Source organism: Muntiacus reevesi, chromosome 3 (genome assembly GCF_963930625.1).
Source record: "Muntiacus reevesi chromosome 3, mMunRee1.1, whole genome shotgun sequence".
Lineage (NCBI taxonomy): Eukaryota > Metazoa > Chordata > Mammalia > Artiodactyla > Cervidae > Muntiacus > Muntiacus reevesi.
Window position 1 is genome coordinate 44,693,132 of NC_089251.1, and position 25,081 is coordinate 44,718,212.

Below are 25,081 nucleotides of genomic sequence, written 5' to 3' on the forward strand. Positions count from 1 at the left end.
AATTCTTTTTCATATATGTACCCAAAAGTGGAATTGCTGAATCACATGGTAATTCTTTTTGAAATCTTTTGAGGAAGTACTGTATTCTTTTCCATAGTAGTCGCACCATTTAGTATTCCCACCAGCATTGCTCAAGGGTTTCAGTTTCTCCACATCCTCATCTATATCTGTTATTTTATGACATTTTAATAGTAGCTATCTTTAAAAAAAATTATTTAATGGTTGTGCTGGGTCTTCGTTGCTCTTGGCTTTTCTCTAGTGGCGAGCAGAGGCTACTCTCTAGTGGCCGTGCATGGGCTTCTCAGTGCAGTGGCTTCTCTTGTTGAAGAGCATGAACTCTAGGATGCGTGGGCTTCAGTAGTTGCAGCACTTGGGCTCAGTAGTTGTGGCTCTGAGGCTCTAGAGCACAGGCTCAGTATTGTGGTGCATGGGCTTAGTTGCTCTGCGGCATGTGGGATCTTCCTAGACAAGGGTGAACCTGTGTCTCCTGCATTGTCAGGCAGTTCTTTACCGCTAAGCTACCGGGGAAGTGGGGAAGGCAGTGGCACCCCACTCCAGTACTCTTGCCTGGAAAATCCCATGGACGGAGGAGCCTGGTAGGCTGCAGTCCATGGGGTTGCTAAGAGTCGGACACGACTGAGCAACTTCCCTTTCACTTTTCACTTTCATGCATTGGAGAAAGAAATGGCAACCCACTCCAGTGTTCTTGCCTGGAGAATCCCAGGGACGGGGGAGCCTGGTGGCCTGCTGTCTATGGGGTCGCACAGAGTCGGACACAACTGAGGTGGCTTAGCAGCAGCAGCAGGGAGGCCCAGTAGTAGCAATCTTAATGGGTGTGAGGTGATAGCTCATTGTGGTTTTTTATTTGTGTACTTTGTTTTGAAATCATGAGATTTGAGCCTTCCATCTTTGTTCTTGTTTTACAAAATTCTTTTGGTTATTTGGGATCCTTTGAAATTCTATATAAATCTAAGGGTAGAATTTTGTATTCCTGCAAAAACACTGTTGGGATTTTGGTAGGGATTGTATTGACTGTATAGATCACTTTGGACTGTGTTGACACTTAATGACGTTCGTTAAAAGTTCCATGGATATGTGACTTCTATTTATTTGTATCTAATTTGTGGAACTCCATGGGCTGCAGCATGCCAGGCTTCTCTGTCCATTATCAACTCCCAAAGTTTACTCAAACTCATGTCCATTGAGTCGGTTATGCCATCCAACCATCTGATCATTCTCTGTTGTCCTGTTCTCCTCCTGCCTTCAGTCTTTCCCAGCATCAGAGTGTTTTCAAGTGAGTTCATTCTTTGCATCAGGTGGCCAAAGTATTGGAGTTTCAGCTTCAGCATCAGTCCTTCCAATGAGTATTCAAGACTGATTTCCTTTAGGATGGACTGGTTGGATCACCTTGCTGTCCAAGGGACTCTGAAGAGTCTTCTCCAACACCACAGTTCAAAAGCATCAATTCTTTGGTGCTCAGTTTTCTTTATAGTCCAACTCTCACATCGTTACATGACTACTGGAAAAACCGTAGCTTTGACTAGATGGACCTTTGTTGGCAAAGTAATGTCTCTGCTTTTTAATATGCTGTCTAGGTTGGTCATAACTTTTCTTCCAAGGAGCAGGTGTCTTAATTTCATGGCTGCAGTCACCATCTGCAGGGATTTTGGAGCCCCCCAAAATAAAGTCTGTTACTGTTTCTAGTGTTTCCCCATCTATTTGCCATGAAGTGATGGGACTGGATGCCATGATCTTAGTTTTCTGAATGTTGAGTTTTAAGCCAACTTTTTCACTCTCCTCTCTCACTTTCATCAAGAGGTTCTTTAGTTCTTCTTCACTTTCTGCCATAAGGGTGGTGTCATTTGCGTATCTGAGATTATTGGTATTTCATCCGGCAGTCTTGATTCCAGCTTGTGCTTCTTCCGGCCCAGCGTTTCTCATGATGTACTCTGCATATAGGTTAAATAAGCAGGATGACAATATACAGCCTTGACGTACTCCTTTCCTGACTTCGAACCAGTCTGTTGTTCCATGTCCAGTTCTAACTGTTGCTTCTTAACCTGCATACAGATTTCTCAGGAGGCAGGTCAGGTGGTCTGATATTTATTTGTTTATTGTTTATTGTGATCCACACGGTTTATTGTGACCCATACAGTCAAAGGTATATAGTCTGATCTAGAACAGGGAGAGATTTTTATTTTTACAAATGAAAGTTAAGCCATACACAGTTGATAAGTAGTGGAAGGATGTTAGTATAATGGAACATCTTACTAGTTCATATGAGATTTTCCACCATCACATTGTTTTATAGTGATTCATGCAAGGTTTTTTGTGATTAAAGACAAGACTCTAGTAGTATATGAAAAAAGAGTAACAAAGCTGACATTCCTCAAAAATGCCTTCTTGTGCATGTGATTGCTTTATTGCCTTCAAGAACTCCTATATTTTCTACTTTGTAGAGCTGTGTGGCGATGCAAAGTCATAAAAAAATGATAGATTCATGAGAATGATTACATTCAATCTTTAATTTTTTGGAAATGATCTTTGTTAGAATTGAATGCCCTCAAGCACCTTCATATCAAAAGATGAAGCATGAACCTCGTGGTTTAAAGCTGAAGAATGTTGATTGACACTAGTTGGAACAAATGTCAGTAGGTTTAACTGTGTTTGTATTTTGTAAAAAAGCTTAAATCAGACTAGTTACTGGTTTTATCAGTGCTCTGGTTATGGTTTCAGAGGTTGTGAGTAGTCTGCTGGTAACATTTTATTGTTAGTCTCATTTTCTTTATTGCAAGGTTTTATATTATGTGAGGATTCATAACAATGTTTACATGACATAGTAGGGAATGCCTGTACAGAGAGATTAAATGTTTTCAATATGAAACTCTTGGCGTTCAGCTATCTGAATGTTCCAAACCCAGCTCTCTCTGGTTCAGCATCTCCAGAGAAACTTTTGGAGGTCCTGTGTGTATGTGTGTGTGCGCGCGTGTGTGTGTGTGCGCGTGTGGGCCACAAAGGTGGGTGGGGTGGGAGGGCAGTCAAGGGTATGGGGGTTTGTCTAACTGCTTCTTAATAAGACTCTACTATTTTTTAGCTTCATTTATATTCCTCCTTTTAGAAGTACTCAGTGTTTCTAATTTCTGAGTTTTTCTGAGACTTTGTGGACCAAGTATCATATTAGTCATTAATTAAACAGATCTATTTTCTTTAGTGAAAGCAAAAACAGATTACGTGAAATATTTGTAAGTCTAGTTTTTTTTTTTTTTTTTAAGTATTGGCTTTTTTCTTTTTTTTTTTGGCTACTGTGTGTAGCATGCAGGATCTTAGTTCCCCAACCAGGGATTGAACCTGTGTACCCTGCAGTGGGAGCATGGAGTCTTAGCCATTGGACTGCCAGGGAAGTCCCTGTTGACTTTAATATTGGTTTAGCATTGTTTATTCATAATTTAAAAGTTACTTTTTCTACTTTCTTTCAGTATCCGATATAGAAGGTGGTGATGGACTGCAGCTCAGAAAGGAACATACTCTCAAAATATTTGCTTATATCAATTCCTGGACACAGAGGTATGCGTCTTTAAGTACTTTGAAGACTAACTTTGTGAGTTTACTTTTTATTTTAATTTTTTGTTCTTTTGGTCACACCCACATCGCTTATATTATCTTAGTTCCCCAACCAGGGATTGACTTTCACTCTTGGCAGTGAAAGCATGGAGTTCTAACCACTGGATTGCCAGGGAATTTTTAGTTACATTCTCTTTTTTTTGAAAAGCTTCATTTATTCATTTAGGCCATCCCGCAGGGCTTATGGAATCTTAGTTCCCTGACCAGGGATTGAACCTATACCCCTGCAGTGGAAGCTCAAGTACTAGACCACCAGGGAATTCCCCCTTGTTATATTTTAAATTAACATTGTCATCAAATTTTTTCTTTAGGGTTTTGGTTACCTTTTGTCATTAAATCACAGTTTATCAATATTAAATCTTCTCCAGTTATTCTTGGGATCATTCATGGTTTTGTTTTTAAAACATGAATTGTTTAGAAATATGGGAATGATTCTGTCATTACTTAGAAACATGGAATTGACTGGAATGGTAAAAAATAGTTATTTTGAGAGATTGAACAATCATTATGTCATAGCTAGAGATCTGTAACAAGCTTAATCTTTTAAAACAGTATTATAGTAGAGGACACTTTGACCGTTCTGGAAGCTACTTTCTATTTGTTCTTTCCATAATAATTATGTATATTAGGTTAATTTTTGAATTTCATATATATATAGAGATAGAATAAAATTTTACAGAACAGTCATTAATATAACCACAGTGTTTAGCAGGGATTTGCAAATTACTGTTCCTCGACATGAGTTTAGCTGGTCATAGCTAAAAAGTTTGTTTGCTTATGTACCTATTTGTTTAAAGATTCTTAACTCTTCTGAAATTTTCTGGGAAAAGATAATGTTTGAAGCATTGTGTGCAGTGATTAATGAACACGTTAAATACAGTAATAACATAGGTGAATGTCGTGAGGTAACAGACTGATCATGGAGTTTATCAGAATAGTTTAATTTCACATAGCATTTGCTCTACAGTAACATCCCTTTATCCTGCGTTTTCTCTTTCTCTCTTGTCAATAAAGCGGTGCTTGTATTTGTTCTAAAAAGATTGTAGATTTTAAAACATAAGTGCCATTATTATTGGGCATTTCTTTTCTGAGTCTCATTGTCCTGAGTTTCTTTTGACTTAAGTTTATCTGTGCTTGCTGTTTGTCCCTTTCATTATGGGTAGGATAGATGATTGGATATTTCCTAATACTAATATGTTAATGGTTTAAAATTAACAATCTAAAGTATTTGCTGAGAAATGATGCATTTGAGTCATAATTTTGAATTTATTGGAACTACAGCTCGGTTGCAACATGTTATTTACTGGGATAAAATCTTATTCCTGATTTCAGGATTTATAAGTGCGCCACTAAATAAAATGAAATTCAGAGAATTACCCTTTTCCTGGCGCCTCACCACTAGTTATCAGTGGAGCTGAATGAGTCCTTTCCTAGTTCACGTTTATCCTGGATGTATACTCTTAATCCTTTTATCAGGAAGCTTTAAATTGGAGTCTGTGGATTGGGAATGAAAATATAAATGAAATTTTGATATGTACAGTTTTAGGCAGTGATTTGTAGCTTTCACTGTAGAGACTCTGCCTTTTATCTGATACTGTACCAGAATATAGTGGTTAAGGGTGTGGCCTTGGAGCTGGGTAGATGTGACTTCCAGTCCTCCATCACCTGTGTACTAGGTGATTATGACAAATTAGCTAACTTCTGTAAACTCTTACTTCCTTACTTGTGAAATGAGTAATAATAAAGCTACTACTGTCTTCATGAGTTTGAAGAAACAAGATACTTAGTTCAGTATCTAAACAAAGGAACTTAAATTAATACATATTTTAATTCAAATTGTTAAAACTTATTTTAGAAAATGAAATGTATGTTGAAGGGGTGCATAAGTTAAAGAATGAAATGTCAAATTGGAAAACAGTTTGTCATATCTATAATGCTGTTCACATGTTGATAAGTAGCAATAGTTTTTAGCTGATAGTAAAAAGTACCGAAAAGTAGAATATTACACTTTTAATCGTTCATACTGATAGAAGAGAGAAGTGACAATAAAATATCCAGTTGGATCGCAGTGCTGTATAGTAAAAGTTGTTGCCTATTCCCCTGCTCTGCCCTCCTGCTCCTTTTTCTCTCTAGGGCATCAAAAAATACTGTTGCTTAGGTTAAGATTATGGTTCTTGTAGGGGATAATTGGCTACTAATAAGACACAGTTAATTTACAAAAGAAATTCTTAACTTGGTGGCTCATGACCAAGAAAGGTCCCTCAATGTACCTTAGTGCACAGATGGACCCATGACATCTCATACAAAATGTTCTTTATAGGTTTTCTGGGAGAAAAGTGTTAACTTTCATAAGATTATCAGTGATGAAGAATCATTTTTCTGATATATTGATTGGCCAGGAAATAGGTGAAGGAGAATGTTCACTTGAAAATGCAGTATGTTAAAAGTTTAATATTTATAGAAATTGCCAAGCCTTTAATATTTTATAAATTTCCTCCTGTTTAAAGGATATATTTACTGTGAAAATCTTTTTAGAAAATACAGAAGGCCAATGTTTAAAAGAAAAATATGCCATCACCCAGCCTAACAACTGGTAAATTTTTTTTGCATAACCTTGGTGTAAGATTGGAAACAGTACAGTTTAAAGTTTTACAAAAATGTGATTATAAAACTGTATCTTTTATAATCTGACTTTTTTCATGTGAACTGTGATCAGTCTCTATATCATTTTTTTTTTAATTGTTTTATATTGGAATATAATCAGTTAGCAATGTTATGGTAGTTTTAGGTGCACAGTAGAATGACTGTGTCATCCTTATTTCGTCATCATTTGTAGTTACTTTATCACAGTAATATAGCTGTCACTTCTTTGTAAGATTTAAGAAGTTAGTTATGTATGTTACTTTAACAGATTATCATTATTTTATCACTGTTGGAATGGGAAATTGGAATGAAATGGGAAATAAAATGAATTCTCTGAGAAAAGGGAGAGAATATTAGAATAAATTTAAGAATATAAATTTGGAAAAGAGCATATATGAATCTGAAAGGAAATGTCATTAATGATGAAGACATTTGCTCCTTCAAGGCAAAGTCCTTGTTGAAATTACTGCCATTTTTTTTTTTTTTTGACACGTTTAAAGCCTGTTATAAAATAGGCTTATTATGTTTATATCTTGCAGATGCTTTAGTAGCCATTCAGGTTTCCTCATTGTCTCCTGCCAGTCTACTTTCTAATCTTATTTCTCCCCTGAAAGAGTTCTGAGTGCTGCTGCTAAATCACTTTAGTCGTGTCCGACTCTGTGCGACCCCATAGATGGAAGCCCACCAGGCTCCCCCGTCCCTGGGATTTTCCAGGCAAGAACACTGGAGTGGGTTGCCATGTCCTTCTCCAATGCATGAAGTGAAAAGTGAAAGGGAAGTCACTCAGTCTTGTCCGACTCTTAGCGACCCCATGGACTGCAGCCTACTAGGCTTCTCCATCTATGGGATTTTCCAGGCAAGAGTACTGGAGTGGGGTGCCATTGCCTTCTCCCATTCTGAGTGCTAGGTAGGGGGTGATTCTTTGTATTTTCAGGCTAAAAACTGTACCTTTCTTACTTTTCATTTGTTAGTTAATAAATATTTGAGACTGTTGCTTATTTTCATTGTTCTAATCAGCTTTATTTTTATTTTAAAACTGTTTAAGAATGGTTTTAGATACTACTGCTTTTGAATAGGTTCATGTATATTCTCCACTGTTTAAGAGTTTAGTCTTTATTTTGGTATTAAGAAATGTGGCCAGTGGGATATTGATATTGACCACTATTCAAAATAGTGCTTTTCAGAAATTAGCTCATAAATAAGCTTTTGCTAAGGTTGGATACTGTGGATGAACAGTTCTTTCTCATGTTTAGCAGTACCAGGCCAGGAAACTGTTAGACCCGTTGGAATCAAATTATGGAATCCAGTTAGACCAGTTAGATCAAATTATGGAATCCAGGTTGAAATAATTTAATTTTGACATATAGCTTCCTCATGAATGTGTAGTTAGTATTTTTATTATATTAATTAATGCTACATATTTTATGTTGTGGGCTTCCCAAGTGGCTTAGTGGATAAAGAATCCACTTGTAATGGAGGAGACATGGGTTTGATCCCTGGGTTGGGAAGATTCCCTGGAGTAAGAAATGGCAGCCCACTCCAGGATTCTTACCTGGAGAATCCCATGGATAGAGGAAGCCTGGTGGGCTACAGTCCGTAGGGTCACAAAGATTCAGATATGATTGAAGTGACTGAGCACACATGCATTTTAATATCATTTAGAAATTTTTATCATTCTGTGTTCTTAAGTGTAAGTGTACTCCACTCACATAGGCAGCTCAAAATTCTACTTAAGTAATAAAGTTTTTATCAGGCTGGTAGTAATAGGGGTAGGACTGAGAAGAAAATAGGTTAAGCTTAGGTAGTCAAAGGTAATGTATGATTTTGGTATACAAATACAAAGCAATATGTGTAGAGTTTAAAAAGTAAAATGGGAGGAAAAGGCCTATAAAAAAGTCCATTGTCTCCTGTCTCCTCAGTCCCATTTCTGTTTTCAACTCTTTAAAATGTAGTTTTGGTATTAACTTATAAATAGTAATTATATTTCAGTTATGTTAAAAAATCATATTGCTGTTGCTTTATTAATTTTAGATATAATTTGTGAACTTCCTTTTCTGATGCATAGCGGTTTCACCCACTTAACCTTCCCCATCCTCTCAAAATAGTTACATCAGTTCTTGAGGTAGTTCTAAAAATGAAAATAATTGCTCAGTGATTGCCAAAAAAGAGTCTGTGATTCACTTTATATCTTAAAAGATAGAAATTGTTTTTCTTTTGTTATTGTTTCATAGAGTTTAGTGGCTTGTTTTTCATTTGATTAACTTTCTGGGTGGGAATCGTTTAATCTTACCCCGAATCTACAGCCCTACCCCAGTACTAGTTTTTACATTTTACACATCATTAAGTGATCTGTTATTTCTTTCCTTCCCTTCATCTCCTTTGGACTTCATCTTTCTACTCCAGTCTGTATTGATTTCTCATTAGGGTTACTGAAACAGCTATCTTCTCTTTAGATCATCCTTGAAACTTCTTTTGCTTTTCTGTTGTATTGGATTGCTAGTTTCATGGATTGCATGCCATCTTTATTAGTTTACTTCTTTGTTTTGTTTGGGTGACGTGTTTTCTGAGAAAAATTACATGGGAGATAAATGATTTTTAGACCTTTGTGGCCTAAAAAAGAAATGTCTCTTCTGCCCTTACTTTTATTGATAACTTTTGTTGGATACAGAATACTAGGTAGAAAATTATTATCTGTCAGAATATTGAAAGTGTTATTCCATTACATTTTATCTCCTAGGATTACTTTTGAGGAAGTATGCACTGTTTTTATTCCTGAGCTTTTCCATGTTACTCTTTTCACTCTCCCTACAAGCTTTTAGGATCTTTATCCCTCCTTGGCTTGAGAAGTTTCATGATGATATGTGTTCTGGTGGGTTTTCAGTTCTGAATTTTATTTTTATTTCATAGTTTCCTTAGCTCTGTATTTTCTGCTGTCTTCTTGCAAATATCAGTTAGAAATTATACCTCCTTGATTGATAGTTTTTCTTTTTCTCCCCATTATTTTTCTTTGTCTAGTCTACTTTCTGGGAGGTTTCTTCAGTTATACCTCTGGATCTTCTATTGAATTTTACAAATTGATGTAATTTTAATTTATTTTTAAATTGTGAATGGTATATAAGCAAAGGCTATATAGTGCACATCTGTTCACGTTAAAAGGCTCTGTTTTGTAACTGGAATGCGTTTTTTAACAGTGTTCTGTTGTTTCAGTAATCGAGTATCTTTTGTTTCTCTAAGGATATTAATTAAAACCTTTTTTCTTGCTGCATTTTATCTACTGCCTCTAAATTTCTTTTAACTTTTTGCTTTGATCTGTTTTTAGTGACACAGTTTTTCCTGGAAAGTCTTATTATCCTTGGCTATCTTTTCATGGTTAAGAGAGGGCCACTGAAAAATAGATTGCAAGTTCTGTGTGAATGGGGCATCTCAGATTTTGGCCTGTAATGTATGATGTGGTAAAATGTTGAGCAGACTTTATTATAGGCGTTTTCTCTTGCATTGTTCACATTTTCTAAGTCTTTCCCCTTGAGATACATTAATCTGATGGTTGGGCAGAGAAGGATACTTGAGGGAGGTTCACCATTCAGTCATAATTTTACATAATTCTCTCACTTTCAGTTACTTATATCCCTACCTTTTTCAGTATCTTATATTCCTGAGTTTATCTTGTTCATTTTATGTACAGTAAGAATTTCTTTTCCAGGTCAGGTAGGGGTAGTATTCCTGCTGTCTGGAATGGGAGCCTGCAGGTTTTAACAGTACCTTTCATTTAATTCTATTTCCTATTATGCTTTATTTTTGCCTTCTGAGATGTCTGAAGCTCTTTAGTCCTGAGCTTTTCCAGTATTCTGTGGGGTGAATCTTTTTGCTGATAGTTTTCTCCTGTGGCCCCTTCTAAGTTTGTTTATTTGGAACACAGTTACTTATTTTTCCTCCCTTTTCTATCATCCAGAATTTTTTGCTGTCATCTTTTCTTCCATTATCTCTTTAATGATTTTTTCCTTATGTATATTTGTAATGTGATTTGCAACATAGAAGAAATAAATTTATTTGTAAAATCAGGTTGGGCTTAACTGAAAAAGTGATGTTTTTGCTTTAAAAAACTAAATTTCTTTCCCTTCTTGTATTGTGGGTGTGGATACAGAGAGACATGCTGAATTGAGAATTCAGATACCTAGACTTCTCAGAATTGAGTAGGCAGTACAGTGTATAATTTATGTAGTATATAATTATTTTAAATATGTGTGTTTGTGTGTTTGTGTATTCACTTAGATCCTCAACTCTCCTTGAACGTGTATATTTTACATCTGTTAGGACCTAGATCCAGTTTGTTACTGTGTTCATATATCAATTTAGTACTTTAAGATTAGTTTCCTTGTCAATTATTAAACAATTTAATGCTTATATCATGATAGTGAATTTCAATTTTATTTTTTTATTTCTTAATTTTATTTTATACTGGAGTATAGTTGATCTACAACATTGTATTAGTTTCAGGTATATAGCAAAGTGTCTCAGTTACACATATATCTATTCTTTTTCAGGTTCTTTTCTTTTATAGGTTATTAAAGAATATTGAGTAGAGTTTGCTGTGCTGTATAGTAGGTCTTTGTTGATAATCTGTTTCATATATAGTAGTATATATATGTTAATACCAAGTTCCTAAATTATCCCTCTCCCCTACCTTTCCTTTTTGGTAACCATAAATTCGTTTTTGAAGTCTGTGTTTAGTAAATAAGTTCATTTGTGTCTTTTTTTTTTTTTAAGTTTCACATATAAGAGATTATCATATGATATTTGACTTTCTCTGTCAGATTTACTTCACTTAGTAGGATAATCTCTAGATCCATCCCTGACAGTGAATTTTTAAAGTAAATTTGACTAACTCTTTGGCTTTACTGATCTGAAATCTGACCTTAAGTTTGTTTTTTGAGGAGAAACTCAAGATGCCATTTACACAAAAATAGTCAAATGTATGATTCGTCCCTTTGACCTTTGTTTTTCCTAAACCTAAAGAAAGAAGCTATTCAGAAAAATGTTGATTAATGTGTTTTTCTTCTTGTTATTATAGAACTTAAATCTGGAGGAGGCCTTAGAGATAAAATCCCTTTCATTTTGCCATCTAGAAAATAGTCCTGATGTATCATTTATGTATTTCTATGTAACAAAGTACTTCTAAATTAGTGTCTTAAAAACAGCAATAGGGAATTCTCTGGTGGTCCAGTGGCTAAGACTTTGTGCTCCCAATGCAGGGGCCTGGGTTTGATCCCTGGTCATGGAACTACATCCCCCATGCTGCAACTAAGTCCTGGCACAGCCAAATAAATAATTGGAAAAAAAAAACAAAAAAACAAAACACACACACACAAGCATTTATTATCCAGAGAGATACATTAATTATCTCAATTGTAAGCATTTATCATCAATCACTGTATGAGTAAGAGTTTGGAGGTGGTTTAGTTGGTTGGTTCCAGTTGTAGTCATGACCTTACATGAGACTGGAGGATCTATTTCCAAGTTGACTCACTTTCATGGTTGGCAAATTGGGTGGTTAGTGGAAGGCTAGTTTTTTCTCATGTGGACCTTGCTGTGGGCTCCTTGAGTGTCTTACGTGTTAGCTGGCTTCCTTCAGAGTGAGTGATCCAAAAGAGCAAGGCAGAAGCAAGGTCTTTTATGACCTAGTCTTAGATGTCACACATTGTCATTTCTGCCACATTCCGTTCAGTAGTCATTAAGTTCGGTCCACATTCAAGAGAAGGAAAATTGGGCTTCTCTTTTTAAAGGGAAGAGTGTTAAAGAATTTGTGGCCATACTTCAAATCTTCCACACGTAGAGAAAATGAAATAATTCTTACATGGCCATACAGGAAGTTGGTGATCTTTTTGGTACAATAAGAGTTTTGATTTGTTTTGATAAATAGATGCAAATTGTGATAGTCGCTTAACTGTCATCTGTCTTCAGATACATTATAACCTGGTACTTGTGTATCATTTACTTATTGATTCACCAGACCTGTTTGATTATTTATAAAATGCTAGGCATTGTGCTAAGTGAACATGTCTAAGAGAACTGTAATTTTGTGTAATAATTAGACTCTTATTTTATTCTTGTTTTTCACTGGAACTGAAGTAAGTGTGTGTGTGTGTTATTCCTAGACACTTTGGATCTGCCAGAGAGGGCGGGAATGTCCTTTTAAATACCCTCCAAGTAAATTGTTGTTTTTGGCCACTGCACTGCTGGCATGAGGGATCTTCGTTCCCTGACTAGAATGGAAGCAGAGTCTTAACCATTGGGCTGCCAGGAAAGTCCCAAGAAAATGATTTTTATTTACTTATTTTTATTAAAAAATTCTTTTTGGCAGTGCTGTGTCTTCATTGTGGTGCAGGGGCTTCTTGTTGTGGCATGTGGGATCTTAGTTCCCCAACCAGGGATTGAACCTGCATCCTCCCTTTTGAAGGCAGATTCTTAACTACCATACTACCAGGGTAGTCCCCTGCAAGTATTTTTTAAATGTAACTTAAAAAAAAAAGCTTTTATTGGGGTATAGCTGATTAACAAACAGTGCTGTGATAGTTGCAGGTGAATACCTAAGGGATTCGGCCATACATACACATTTATCCATTCTCCCCCCAAAATGTAAATTTTTTTATTAGTTGACAACAAAATCCCTTATGTAAGAAAATGAGTCAAGTTTACTAACAATGTATTCTATTATAGTCAGTTTCCTCATAACTTATTAAACATGCATTAAGTACTTAGTACTTAGAGAAGAAAGATACAGCCATAATTCTTTTTCTTAAATAGTTCTTTGGAAGGATAAGTAAGTGTTAGTTGCTCAGTCATGCCTGACTGTTTGCAGTCCCATGGACTGCAGCCCACCAGGCTCCTCTGTCCATGAGATTTTCCAGGCAATGATACATACTGGAGTGGGTTGCCATTTCCCTCTCCAGGGGATCTTCCCAACCCAAGGAATGAACCCGGGTCTCCTGCACTGTAGGCAGATTCTTACTGACTGAGCTACAAGGGAAGGGAAGTCTGGAGGGATAGATAAAATATAAAACTGAAGATGATAGCTGTCAACCTAATGTAATGACTTTTTACTGGTACCAGTTTTTGGTGTGATGCTATCTTTTAAAGTTTTTATAGTGCTACTCTATCAGAAGGGAGGAAATACAATTATTTGAAAAAAATATTTGAGTATTTACTTTTTTAATACTGTTTTTTAAAAAGGATATAATTGTTGCCTCTTTAGGAAGCATTGATTAAAGATTTTTTTTTCTCTTGTAGGCAATGTCTGTGCTGCTTCAAAGAGTATAAGCATTTGGAGATTTTTAACCAAGTAGTGTGCGCACTTATTAACTTAGTGATTGCCCAAGTTCAAGTGCTCCGAGATCAGCTTTGTAAACATTGTACAACTATCAACATAGATTCCACGTGGCAAGATGAGAGTAATCAAGCGGAAGAACCACAGAATATAGAAAGAGAATGTAATGAAGGAAGTACAGAAAGACAAAAATCAATAGAAAAAAAATCAAACTCTTCAAGAATTTGTAATCTGCCTGAGGAAGAATCTTCGAAGAACTCTGATCCTTTTAGTTTGTGGAGTACAGATGAGAAGGAAAAACTCTTACTGTGTGTGGCAAAAATTTTTCAGATTCAGTTTCCCTTATATACTGCTTACAAGCATAATACTCATCCTACTATAGAGGTATGTAAAAATAGGTATTGTGAATTTTAAGTAATACCAAGTCATGGTTATGTTGGTAATTTCTCACTTATGAATATATATGAAGATAGTCATTATTGATGGAAAATTATAAAAATCACTATTATAAAAATTATTTTGAATTTCTTCAGAGCATTTCTGTAGCGACTTGTGTTGAACATTTGCTCAGTGTAATTCTAACAAGGAAAAATTTATAAATTGAATTCATAAAAATTAGATACTTTGCTAATGTATATCTGTGCTCTACTTACTGTGACTTTCAAAAACTAGCAATTGAGGAAAAAAAGGAAGATGGAATTTCATTCTTAGAAATGTAGGTTAACAGAATTTGGAATTCCTTTTATAAAGAAAAAATGCTTAACAAATTATCTGTAATTACTAGTTTTAAATAATAGTATTTTCTTTTGCACTCAAGATGCTTTACTTATTCCACTAGTGATTTTTTTCCTCTCCTCCCCTGCCTTCTTCCCTCCTCCACTAGTAATATTTATACAAGCCTTTCCATCTTAGGTTTATTTAGATAATGGCATTTGTTTCTCCAGATAGTAGGAATTGAAAAGTTATGTGATAATGTATTATAATAATGGCTTCAAAACAATAGTGATTGTTTCTCATGATTCCATGGCTTGCCTGGGCAATTCCTTTGCTGGTTTCTATATGGCCTTACTTAATGCAGTTGCCTTTACTTTGGGAGTTGGATGGGTTTGAAAGTCCAAGATGGTTTCATTCACATGTCTGATCGTGCTGGCTGCTCCTGAGGGCTCCTTGGATTTTTCTCTGCATGGCCTCTCATTCCTTACTAGGGTAGCCTGGCTTCCTTACACGATAGTCTTTGAGTTGATCCAGGAAGGCAGAAGTGGAAGCTGTAAGGCCTCTTACAAAAGTTCAGCCTCGGAAATCACACAGCATCAACTTTGCCATGTTCTGCTGATTGGAGCAGTTCACAGGACAGTTCAGATCAAAGGGGTGTGAAGTAGATTCTGTATGTGAGTGGGAGGAGAGGTGAGGTTTCATTTTAAACTTTAAAGTACATTGTGTTTTTCTATACATCCAGGAATAGGTAGAGTTGTGGCCATTAACAAATCTACCACATGCCATTTTTTTTTAAAGGCTGTTTTCTCCAGCTTATTTTTTCTATAACCTCCATACTGACTTCTCTAACTTTCTTCCTTCATCTGGAAAAAAATTGTTCTTTACTGACAATGTTTTCAACACTGAATTGAGACTAAAAATATAGCCCAGGAGGTGGGTATTTTCACTATTAGAATTCGCCATAAAAATACTTTAAATCAGATTGTGCTCTGTCTTCTAGTATTCTTAATTGTATTTTCCCATAGAGAAACTGGAGAAGGAAATGGCAACCCACTCCAGTGTTCTTGCCTGGAGGGAGAATCCCAGGGACGGTGGAGCCTGGTGGGCTGCCATCTGTGGGGTCGCATAGAGTCGGACATGACTGAAGCGACTTAGCAGCAGCAGCAGCATAGAGAAACCTTTTAATAAATCTTCTCTATTGACATCAGGTGTTTCTTAATCATTCTAAAAAATGTTAACTTTGGTCAACAAAAAGGGGATCAGTTCATGCAAAACTGCAAAATTTAGTCTTGAGAACACCACATGAATAGTGAGTGTTTTTAATGCCTTACATTGATAATTGAAAGATGCTAAAAATCATTTGGTTAGGGATGTAAATATGTGAAATTTATTCAAAATGTTTCAGAAATATTTTTTGTCCAGTTAAAAAAAATCTCTTGACAAGAATTATAGCAATACTAAATATGTCATTTTGTTCTTAAAATCAGTTTCCTCGTCAGTATTTTTTAAAAAGTGATTTTCAAAAATTATCTCCAAGTAATAGGAATAGTCACCCTTCCCTGTACTTTTCCTTGTGAATTAAAATGCCCTATTACCATTTTTGAGGATCATTCCATGTGACTACTTGGTTGAAAGCAATGACTTTATGATCTTTAGGTAAAATTCTAATAAACACCACCCTTGGATAAAATAAAGGAGGACTTTCCTTTTACAGAATTCTGTATTCTTATACAGAATTCTCATCTCTTTATATTGAATTTATATGTGCATCTTTAATATTCTGTTTATAATAGCTGTTTCCCAAGTTTCTGTTATCTTAATGAGATGTTACCAGTATTCTCAAATTTCTAGTTTCTATCCAATGGCCATGTTATTAAATATGTTAAGGGCCAGCTGTTTCAAAGGGTCTTTGATATAGTGTACATATATATTATAAAACTATATGTATGTGTTTCTATATACATACAGACGTCATAAAGCTAATATTTATTATGCAGTACTGTAGAGTTTACTAATGGTTTAATTCCATCTTTTATAAGGAGGTAGTTCATCTAGTCTTTTCCTCATACAGCTCTATGCATCCTTTCCTGATAAGGCCTTTTACTTTATTTATTTAAGAGGAACAAATTGACCAAGACTCTGAGAAGATGCACTGCTCCTCTGTTAGTGTTTTGACACCTTTAGAAACTTGGTTAAATGTTCTTGTTGCATATAAGAGAAGACTGACTTAGAGAGGTTAAAAGTTCTGGTTAGGCTTGCATAGCATATTGCTGAGAGAATTCTATAATTCAGGTCTTAATTCTTCATTGCTTCTCAAATGTTTCAGACCTAATCACTGTACCTATTGTAACTCACTGTCAGTAGTGAATAAGATGGGAACTGGGAGTCTCTCTTCCTTCTCCCTCTCTCTCTGTATCCTTCTTTCCCTCCTATAAAAGTTGAAAATATTTTGAAAGATGTAGTCATTTAAAATAAGTAGTAATAATTCTGAGGGTGAAGGAGGGGAGTGAAACAACAAGCTAAAAGCTAAATATTAAAAAAAAGTTAAGATCGTGGCATCCGACCCCATTTACTTCATGGCAAATAGAGGGGGGAAGGTGGAAGTAGTGACATATTTCCTCTTCTTTGGGCCCTAAAATCACTGCGGATGGTGACTGCAGCCGTGAAATCAGAAGACATTTGCTTCTTGGCAGGAAAGCTATGCCAAACCTAGACAGTGTGTTGAAAAACAGAGGCATTACTCTGCTGACAAGGGTCCGTATAATCAGGGCTGTGGTCTTCCCAGTTGCTCGTACAGTTGTGAGAGCTGGACCATGAAGAAGGCAGAGCGCTGAAGAATCGATGCCTTCAAACTGTGGTGCTGGAGAAGACTCCTGAGAGTCCCTTGGACAGCAAGGAGATCCAACCAGTCAATCCTCAGGGAAATCAACCCTGAGTACTCGTTGAAAGTACTGATGCTGAAGCTGAAACTCCAGTATTGTGGTCAGAAGATGCGAATAGCTGACTCATTGGAAAAGTCCCTGAGGCTGGGAAAGATTGAGGTCAGAAGGAGCAAAGGGCATCAGAGGATGATGAGGTGGCTGGGTGGCATCACCAGCTCAATGGACATGAACTTTGTGTAAGGGAGATGGTGAGGGACAGAGAGGCCTGGTATGCTGTAGTTCATGGGGTTGCAAAGAGTCAGACATGACTGGGCAACTGAACAACAACAATTGACAGAAAAAGTTTGTGGAGACCAGTGACATTGTTTTCCTAATCCTGAATAATATAGGTAATTCTAGCAGATGAATTACTGCTCTGATGTTTTTTTCTCAGTGTGAAATGAGTATAAAAATTATAGAGAGAAGAGAGATCATGCCCTCTGTTGTTATTCAGTCACCAAGTCATGTCTGGCTCTGTGACGCCATGTACTGTAGCACACTAGGCCTCCCTGTGTTTCACCATCTCCTGGAAGTTCGCCCAAGTTCATGTCCATTGAATTGGTGATGCTGTCCAACCATCTCATCCTCTGCTGCCCCATGCTCCTTTTGCCTTCAGTCTTTCCCAGCATCAGGGTTTTTTCCTAGTTGGGTGTTGGCATCAGGTGGTCAAAGTATTGGCCCTTAAGCTTCTGCATCAGTCCCTCCAATGAATATTCGGGGTTGATTTCCTTTAGGATTGACTGGTTTGATCTCCTTGCTGTCCAAGGGACTCTCAAGAGTCTTTTCCAACACCACAATTTAAAAGCATCAGTTCTTTGGCGCTCGGCTGCCTTCACGGTCCAGCTCTCACACTTGAACATGACTGCTTGAAAAGCCATAGCTTTGGCTATATGGAATTTTGTTAACTTTGTTAACCCATGTTAACTCTACATAATACTTAAAATGAGATTATAACACCACCTTAGGGTAGTGGCTTTGTGTGTCCAGAATAGAAATATGAAATGGTAAAAACAGATCTTTTGAGGAGCCAAAATACTTGTAACCAAGTCCATGAGTAACACTGTGCACACCAGCATAGAGTTCTGTTATGAGAATTTCTCGCTTGGTCCATGATAGGTGCTAGAAATATTACTCCAATCTGATATTCCAGCATGGTTCATCTGGTCCATGAATTATATTTAGTAATACCACAGGAGTTCTTATATTCTGAATTTTTTTAAAGACAAAAGGTTTGTTAAGAATAACTTGAAACTTTAACCGTGGCCTGGTAGTAGAGGCTTGCGAATTCTTTGGTACAGTTATTTTGACGTGTTTTTACCTCTCTGAGAACTCTTTAGATTGTTTGTCAGTGTTCTGAGAGTTTTATGCATGCCTCAGTCTGTTGTTTTCAAACTTGATTTCAGCAATTGAACTTAAAATGGATAACAGCAATGAACTGAACAGGTTTCTTTAGCTAACTTTTCAGCTGAAAATATCTTTCTTATTATGAAAGTAACAGCTTCAGACTATACAAAATAGTGTTTAAAAAGCTTTGAATCTTCCAATTTCTCCCATCTTTTCCTAAAAAAAATTAAGAAATTAGTGCCGATTTTTTCAGGCTTTTAAAAAATTATGAAAATCAGATCATGTTTATAAATTCTATTTTTAACAAATATATTCTCTTTTTATAGATGTGTATATGGAATTCAGTTTTTTTGGATTCACCTTATTTTAACAGTATTTTAGAGATATACTTTAATCACCCTAAAAATTAGTTCCTTAAAGTATGTATTATTTTCATAAATTTATGGAGTTGTATAACCAATACCACATTTCAATTTGAGAACATTTTCATCATTCCAAAAAGATCATCTCTCATGTCATTTTGCCTTACTATTTTCGAAGGCTGCATAAGACCCTTGATGGTTATGTCACCATTTATTTAGCCATTCTATTGATGGATATTAAAGTTGTTTCTAATTTGGAGATGTTATAAATAATTGCCTTGAGCATCATTATGCATACTCTTTACTAGTTGTTTAGGATAAATAACCAAAAGATGAACTGCTAGGTCAAAGGGAATATGCATTTTAAATGTTGTTAGGTAACTGCAACATTATCATTCAGAAAGATCATACCAGCTTTTATTCACACCACCAGTGGATGAGATGCTTTCAGATAGTTTAAATCTTAATTTGTGGAGACACCTTTTGAAACTTTTGAGTATACCTCTAGAGAATTACAGTTTCAAAACCACTTAACTAAGTTAAACATGTATAAAAAATTACCCCAATTATTTAAAGAAAGGTTTTTGTTTAAGAATGCAAAATGATGTATAGCATGTAGTATAGAATAATTTCTTTAGAGAAGAGTTAAAATATACTTTAGGATTGAATCATATTAACTTCAGTTGGAATACTACTGTTCATGAAGAGTAGTAGTTGTAAAATCTGAGTTTTTATAAAATCGTTTTTTAAAAAATCGTAGTTTTAAAAGATGGTCATGTAATAGTGTGATGCAATTTTATTTACCTTTTTTTTCTTCTTCTTAATCAGGATATATCAACCCAAGAAAGCAACATTTTAGGGGCATTCTGTGATATGAATGTAAGTGTTTACCTTTTTTCATTTTTAGATTTATGGAAATTTTTATTATTTTGTTCATACATGTCTGAGTTTATGTCTGGCCAGTATCTTTCCAGTACTGGTAATAAAATGAAAATTACCCCAGATAAGTTTTAAAATAATTTTCTTTTTTTCTTCAGGATGTAGAAGTACCATTGCATTTGCTTCGTTATGTATGTTTGTTTTGTGGGAAAAATGGCCTTTCTCTTATGAAGGACTGCTTTGAATATGGAACTCCTGAAACTTTACCATTTCTGATAGCACATGCATTTATTACAGTTGTATCTAATGTAAGTATTGTTTGAAATTGATTTTAATCTTGGGAACAAAGTGCATTATATTAATCACATGCATCTTTATGTCCAGAAAAAGGTTATGAGTGATTTGTTATGTACAATACTCTTTTTTTTTTTTTTCTGGATTATACTTTGAAAAAGTTGAGTATACTTCTTTTTTTTTTCAGTCTTCACTAAAGTAAAATTAGAATTTGTGTTAGTGGTTATGACTCAGTGCTTTCACTGCATGGCCTGGGTTCAATTCCTGGTCAGAGAAGTAAGATCTTATAAGCTGTGTGGCATCGCCAGAAAAAATTAATGAATTTAAGTAAAAAGTGTAAATTTATCTACCTCTTTTGTTTGAAAGATAAGATGGATAGCTTTGCACAGTCTTATGCTGATTTTTAGCTTTCCTTGTCTGGAATTTTGTACTGGCAAATTTTTGACTTCTTAGGGTTTTTGGTTACTTAAATAATGGTTAGCCTAGCCCAGGACTTTATTACAATACTGACTTCCCTCTGTATTACAGGTGAAAAGCTAACATTTCTTTTTGCCTTTGTAAAGGAGATAATTCTTTTGTATGTTAATGTCAGTTACTGTGAAGCACAGTATGTGTGGAAACAGAGAAATATTTTTTATTGTCTGTATATTAAAATTTAACCCGAAATAACCTTTTATTCTGGACATCATTTTAAAAAATGGTACAGTAAAACTTAAATCTAACTTTGCCAAAGCCAGAATTCTTGTGTCAACTGAGTCACCTTAAGTAATAACTACTGTGAAATATTTCAAGTGTGTATGTAAAATAAAAATACAAGGGGAGAAAAAAACCCAACAAAATAACTTTGTTTCATTGTTTCCAGTGTAGAAATAAACTGGAAAGGACACTGACTTTCTAAAATTTTTTGAATGCTTGAATTTCCATATTTGAACTATTTTTAGCCCCCAGATTCCTTGGTTCCTTGGATAGGTTGAAAATACTACCTGTAATGGCAACCTTGGATAGGTTGAAAATACTACCTGTAATGGCAATGTAATGAAAATACTACCTAAATACTACCTGTATTTAGGAATATACGCTTTGAATTCATAGTTGGCATTTGGATTAACAATTGTGTTTGAATTCTGAATCTGAGCTTCAGTTTTTTAGTTTGTAGAATGGGAATGATTAGTATGGTGATCTGCCTTTAAAGATGGTAGTGAGGTTTTAAGATAGATCTTAAATTCTTATTAATAGTACTTGACAAATAGTAAGTACTTAGTGACTGATAGCTGTTATTTATTATAGCTGTTATTAACACTTAATTCTGTTAGTCTGATTGTTTGAAAGGAAGTTCTATTCAGTTTGGCTTCCTTTGATAGAAAAAGGAAAAAATAAATTTTTGAGTGAATCCTGTGTTGACATTTTAATTTTAAGCTGTAATAAATTTAGACAAGGTATATAACTGGGTTTGAAATTGAAAATTCACACAATAATTTATTAACAATTTTCCTTAGAAATATTACCTGAGTTAAATTTATTTCTTGAATTAATTTTACCAATTCTTGGTTAAAGTCTGTTACAGAAGCCTCATTAATGACTAATTTATTACTCTCTCTTGAAAAGGAATCATTTAGTAGAGAAAAAATTTGGATTCTGTTTCAGTTTTCTGTTCCCAGCCTTTTTGTGACTGCTAACTATGGGCTGTTGTCAATTTGCATAATGTTATCTTGTAGCTCAACTGAGACCATTAAACCAAAGTTAAAATTAGTCATACTGTTTTAATTAATAATATAATTGTTTGGATACTAAAATGATCTTTTTTTTTTCTGAGAGTATAACATAATGTACTTTCCAACCAAAGATTTTATAACTTGATTGGGTAACGATCATTTGGCACTGTTTCCTCATAAAAAAATACTTTTTGATTTTTCCCTTTTTATTCTGTTTTTCCAAATACAGTTAATATTTTGGTGCAATTAAGAGCTTAAATTGCCGGGGTTTTTTTGGTAATTAAGTTTTCTGCAGACCCTGTAGTTAATTTTTTTCAGTGTTTGGACATTTAAAGCAGTATGAGTTTTGGCATGATTTCTGACCTATCTTGGGGTTTTGACCACTCTGTCTGAAGTTTGTATGAAAGCACTTAGTGATCAGTTTAAGCAATTGAAATAGACATCCCTTTTTAGGCCTTTAAATTTCAGGATTTTCTAGTCACATACAAATTGATTGAGAGCAGAGTAGTTTTCCTTTAGTGGAACATTACAAATTATAAACCTGGTGGTTTCTTTATGTCTCATTATTTATTTATTTTTGGCTGCACTAACAGGAAAGAAAAAGGGCCTATATTGTATGATCAATAGTGTATGGAATTTGATTCTTGTAATGTTTTGCATTATAGTAGTAAAGAATATAGATTTTACAGAGAAATAATTCTGGGCTTGAATTGTAGTTCTTTTGTACTATATTTTTGGTGTTGTTTGCTTAATATTATTTAATGCTTTTTATTTATTTTAAAAATTTATTTATTTTTTATTTTTTGGCTGTGTTGGGTCTTTGCTGCTGTGTGGGCTTTTCTTTAGCTGTGGCGAGTGGAGGCTACTCTTTAGTTGCAGTTACCATGCTTCTCATTGCAGTGGTTTCTCTTGGCACACGGGCTCAGTTGCTCCACAGCATGTGGGATCTTCCTGGACTCAGGATTGAACCTGTGTCTCATGCATTGACAGGCGGATTCTTTACCACTGAGCCACCAGGGAAGCCCACTTTTTATTGATGTACTATCTAATTTTGATTACATTGTAAACTTCACTTTTTTCATCTATCAGAATGAGAATATTAAGGTATCAGCAAATGGTCGCTCTTTTTATTAAAAATTTCTTTCCAATGTTGACATTTTTCCCTTGTCATTTTTATTTACATTTTTATTCATTGATGTCTTTATCTGCAAATAAATGGTATCATTGTACCTATTTACATTTTCACCATCTCTAATGTGCATAATTGAATGTGTTTTAAAAATATTTGAAATACACATTCAAACAGAAGAGTGCACAGAACAAGGTTTATGATTTATCAAAGTGAATACCCCTTATAAATCACTACCCTTCTAACCACTACTGTGCCAAGAAACAAAACACTGTTAACTCCCCAGTAGCCTCCTTTATGATTCCTCTTAGTCACCATCCCATCTCTTTGCTCTTAAAGGTAAACACAATTCATATTTTTATTTCTTGGTTTTCTTTACTGTTTTATTACTTAAGCTTATAGCCTTAAATACTATAATTTAGTTTTGTCGCTTGTTAACCATGTATGGTTAACCATGATTGCCGGGAGAAATACCAGTAACCTTAGATACGTAGATGACACCACCCTTATGGCAGAAAGTGAAGAAGAACTAAAGAGCCTGTTGATGAAAGTGAAAGAGGAGAGTGAAAAAGTTGGCTTAAAACTCAACACTCAAAAACTAAGATCATGGCATCTGGTTCCATGACTTCATGGCAAATAGATGGGGAAACAATGGAAACAGTGACAGATTTTATTTTTGGGGGCTCCAAAATCACTGCAGATGGTGACTGCAGCCATAAAATTAAAAGACACTTGCTTCTTGGAAGAAAAGCTATGACCAACCTAGATAGCATATTAAAAAGCAGAGATATTACTTTGCTGAGAAAGGTCTGACTAGTCAAGGCTTTGGTTTTTCCAGTAGTCATGTATGGATGACTTGTAGTCATGTAAGGGCTTCTCTTGTGACTCAGCTGGTAAAGAATTCTCCTGCAATGCGGGAGAGCTGGGTTTGATCCCTGGGTTGGGATGATCCCCTGGAGAAGGGAAGGGCTATCCACTCCAGAATTCTGGCCTGGAGTTGCAAAGAGTTAGACACGACTGAGCGACTTTCATGTCACTTCATGTATGGATGAGAGAGTTGGACTATAAAGAAAGCTGAGTGCCAAAGAATTGATGCTTTTGAACTGTGGTGTTGGAGAAGACTCTTGCGAGTCCCTTGGACTGCAAGGAAATCAAACCGGTCAATCCTAAAGGAAATCAGTACTGAATATTCATTGGAAGGACCGATGCTGAAGCTGAAACTCCAATACTTTGATCACCTGATGCGAAGAACTGACTCATTTGAAAAGACCTTGGTGCTGGGAAAAATTGTAGGCAGAGGATGAGATGGTTGGTTGGCATCACTGACTGAATGGACATGAATTTGATCAAGCTCTGGGAGTTGGTGATGGACAGGGAAGCCTGATGTGCTGCAGTCCATGGGGTCACAAAGAGTCGGGCTTAACTGAGTGGCTGAACTGAACTGAACCATGTATGTGAAATCACACATAATGCATCATATATGGCTAGTTTTATTTAAAATTGAGATTGCATGTAGATGAAGTAGCTCAATTTCATTGTTGTGTAATACTCCTTTAAAATACACTTCCATTGATCTGTTTTACTGGTGTTGGACATTTAGATAATTCAGAGTTATGTGGTCTCAGCAACCTCTTACATGTCTTTTGGTGCATATGTGCATGTGTTTTATTTTGATATATATCTAGTAGTGGAATTTGTTGATGACAAGTTATGCATAAAATCCCTTACACATTAATGTTAAGGTTTCCCTAAGTGATTGTATTAGTTTATACTCCTACCAGGAATGAGGTTTCCCATTGCTCTATATTCAAGCAAACATCTAGTGTTCTTACTCCTGATGGATGAATAGTGGTATCTCATTTTGGTCTCCTTTTGTATTTTTAAATGACTAAAGAAATTGAACCCAATTTCATGGGTGATTAGCCATTTGAATATTTTTTGAGAAGTGTCAGTTCAGGTTTATTAAATTCATTTAAAAAATCAAATTGTTTGCCTTTTCCTTACTGATATATGGAGATTCCTTATATGTTTTTTATACAAGTCTTTTGCCTGACATCCATGGATTACTAATACCTTCTTCAGCTCTGGTTTTGCTTTCCGTTCTCTTGTATCTTTTAAAGATGATTATTTTTAATATAACT

The 25,081-nt window shown here is 35.3% G+C and overlaps 1 protein-coding gene across 3 annotated transcripts in view; it reads left to right on the forward strand.

Moving 5' to 3' along the window:
* The window catches only part of USP34 (ubiquitin specific peptidase 34), a 225,087-nt gene that overhangs the window by 37,420 nt on the left and 162,586 nt on the right, over window positions 1-25,081 (forward strand). For all 3 annotated transcript variants that reach the window (XR_010662332.1, XM_065929087.1, XM_065929088.1), the window contains exons 2-5: window positions 3,477-3,564; window positions 13,549-13,969; window positions 19,755-19,805; window positions 19,964-20,113. Coding sequence is in view for 2 of the 3 variants with exons in the window: in XM_065929087.1 (XP_065785159.1) it covers window positions 3,477-3,564; window positions 13,549-13,969; window positions 19,755-19,805; window positions 19,964-20,113 (710 nt within the window). In the remaining variant the exon portion in view is untranslated. The remainder of the gene's footprint in view (window positions 1-3,476; window positions 3,565-13,548; window positions 13,970-19,754; window positions 19,806-19,963; window positions 20,114-25,081) is intronic.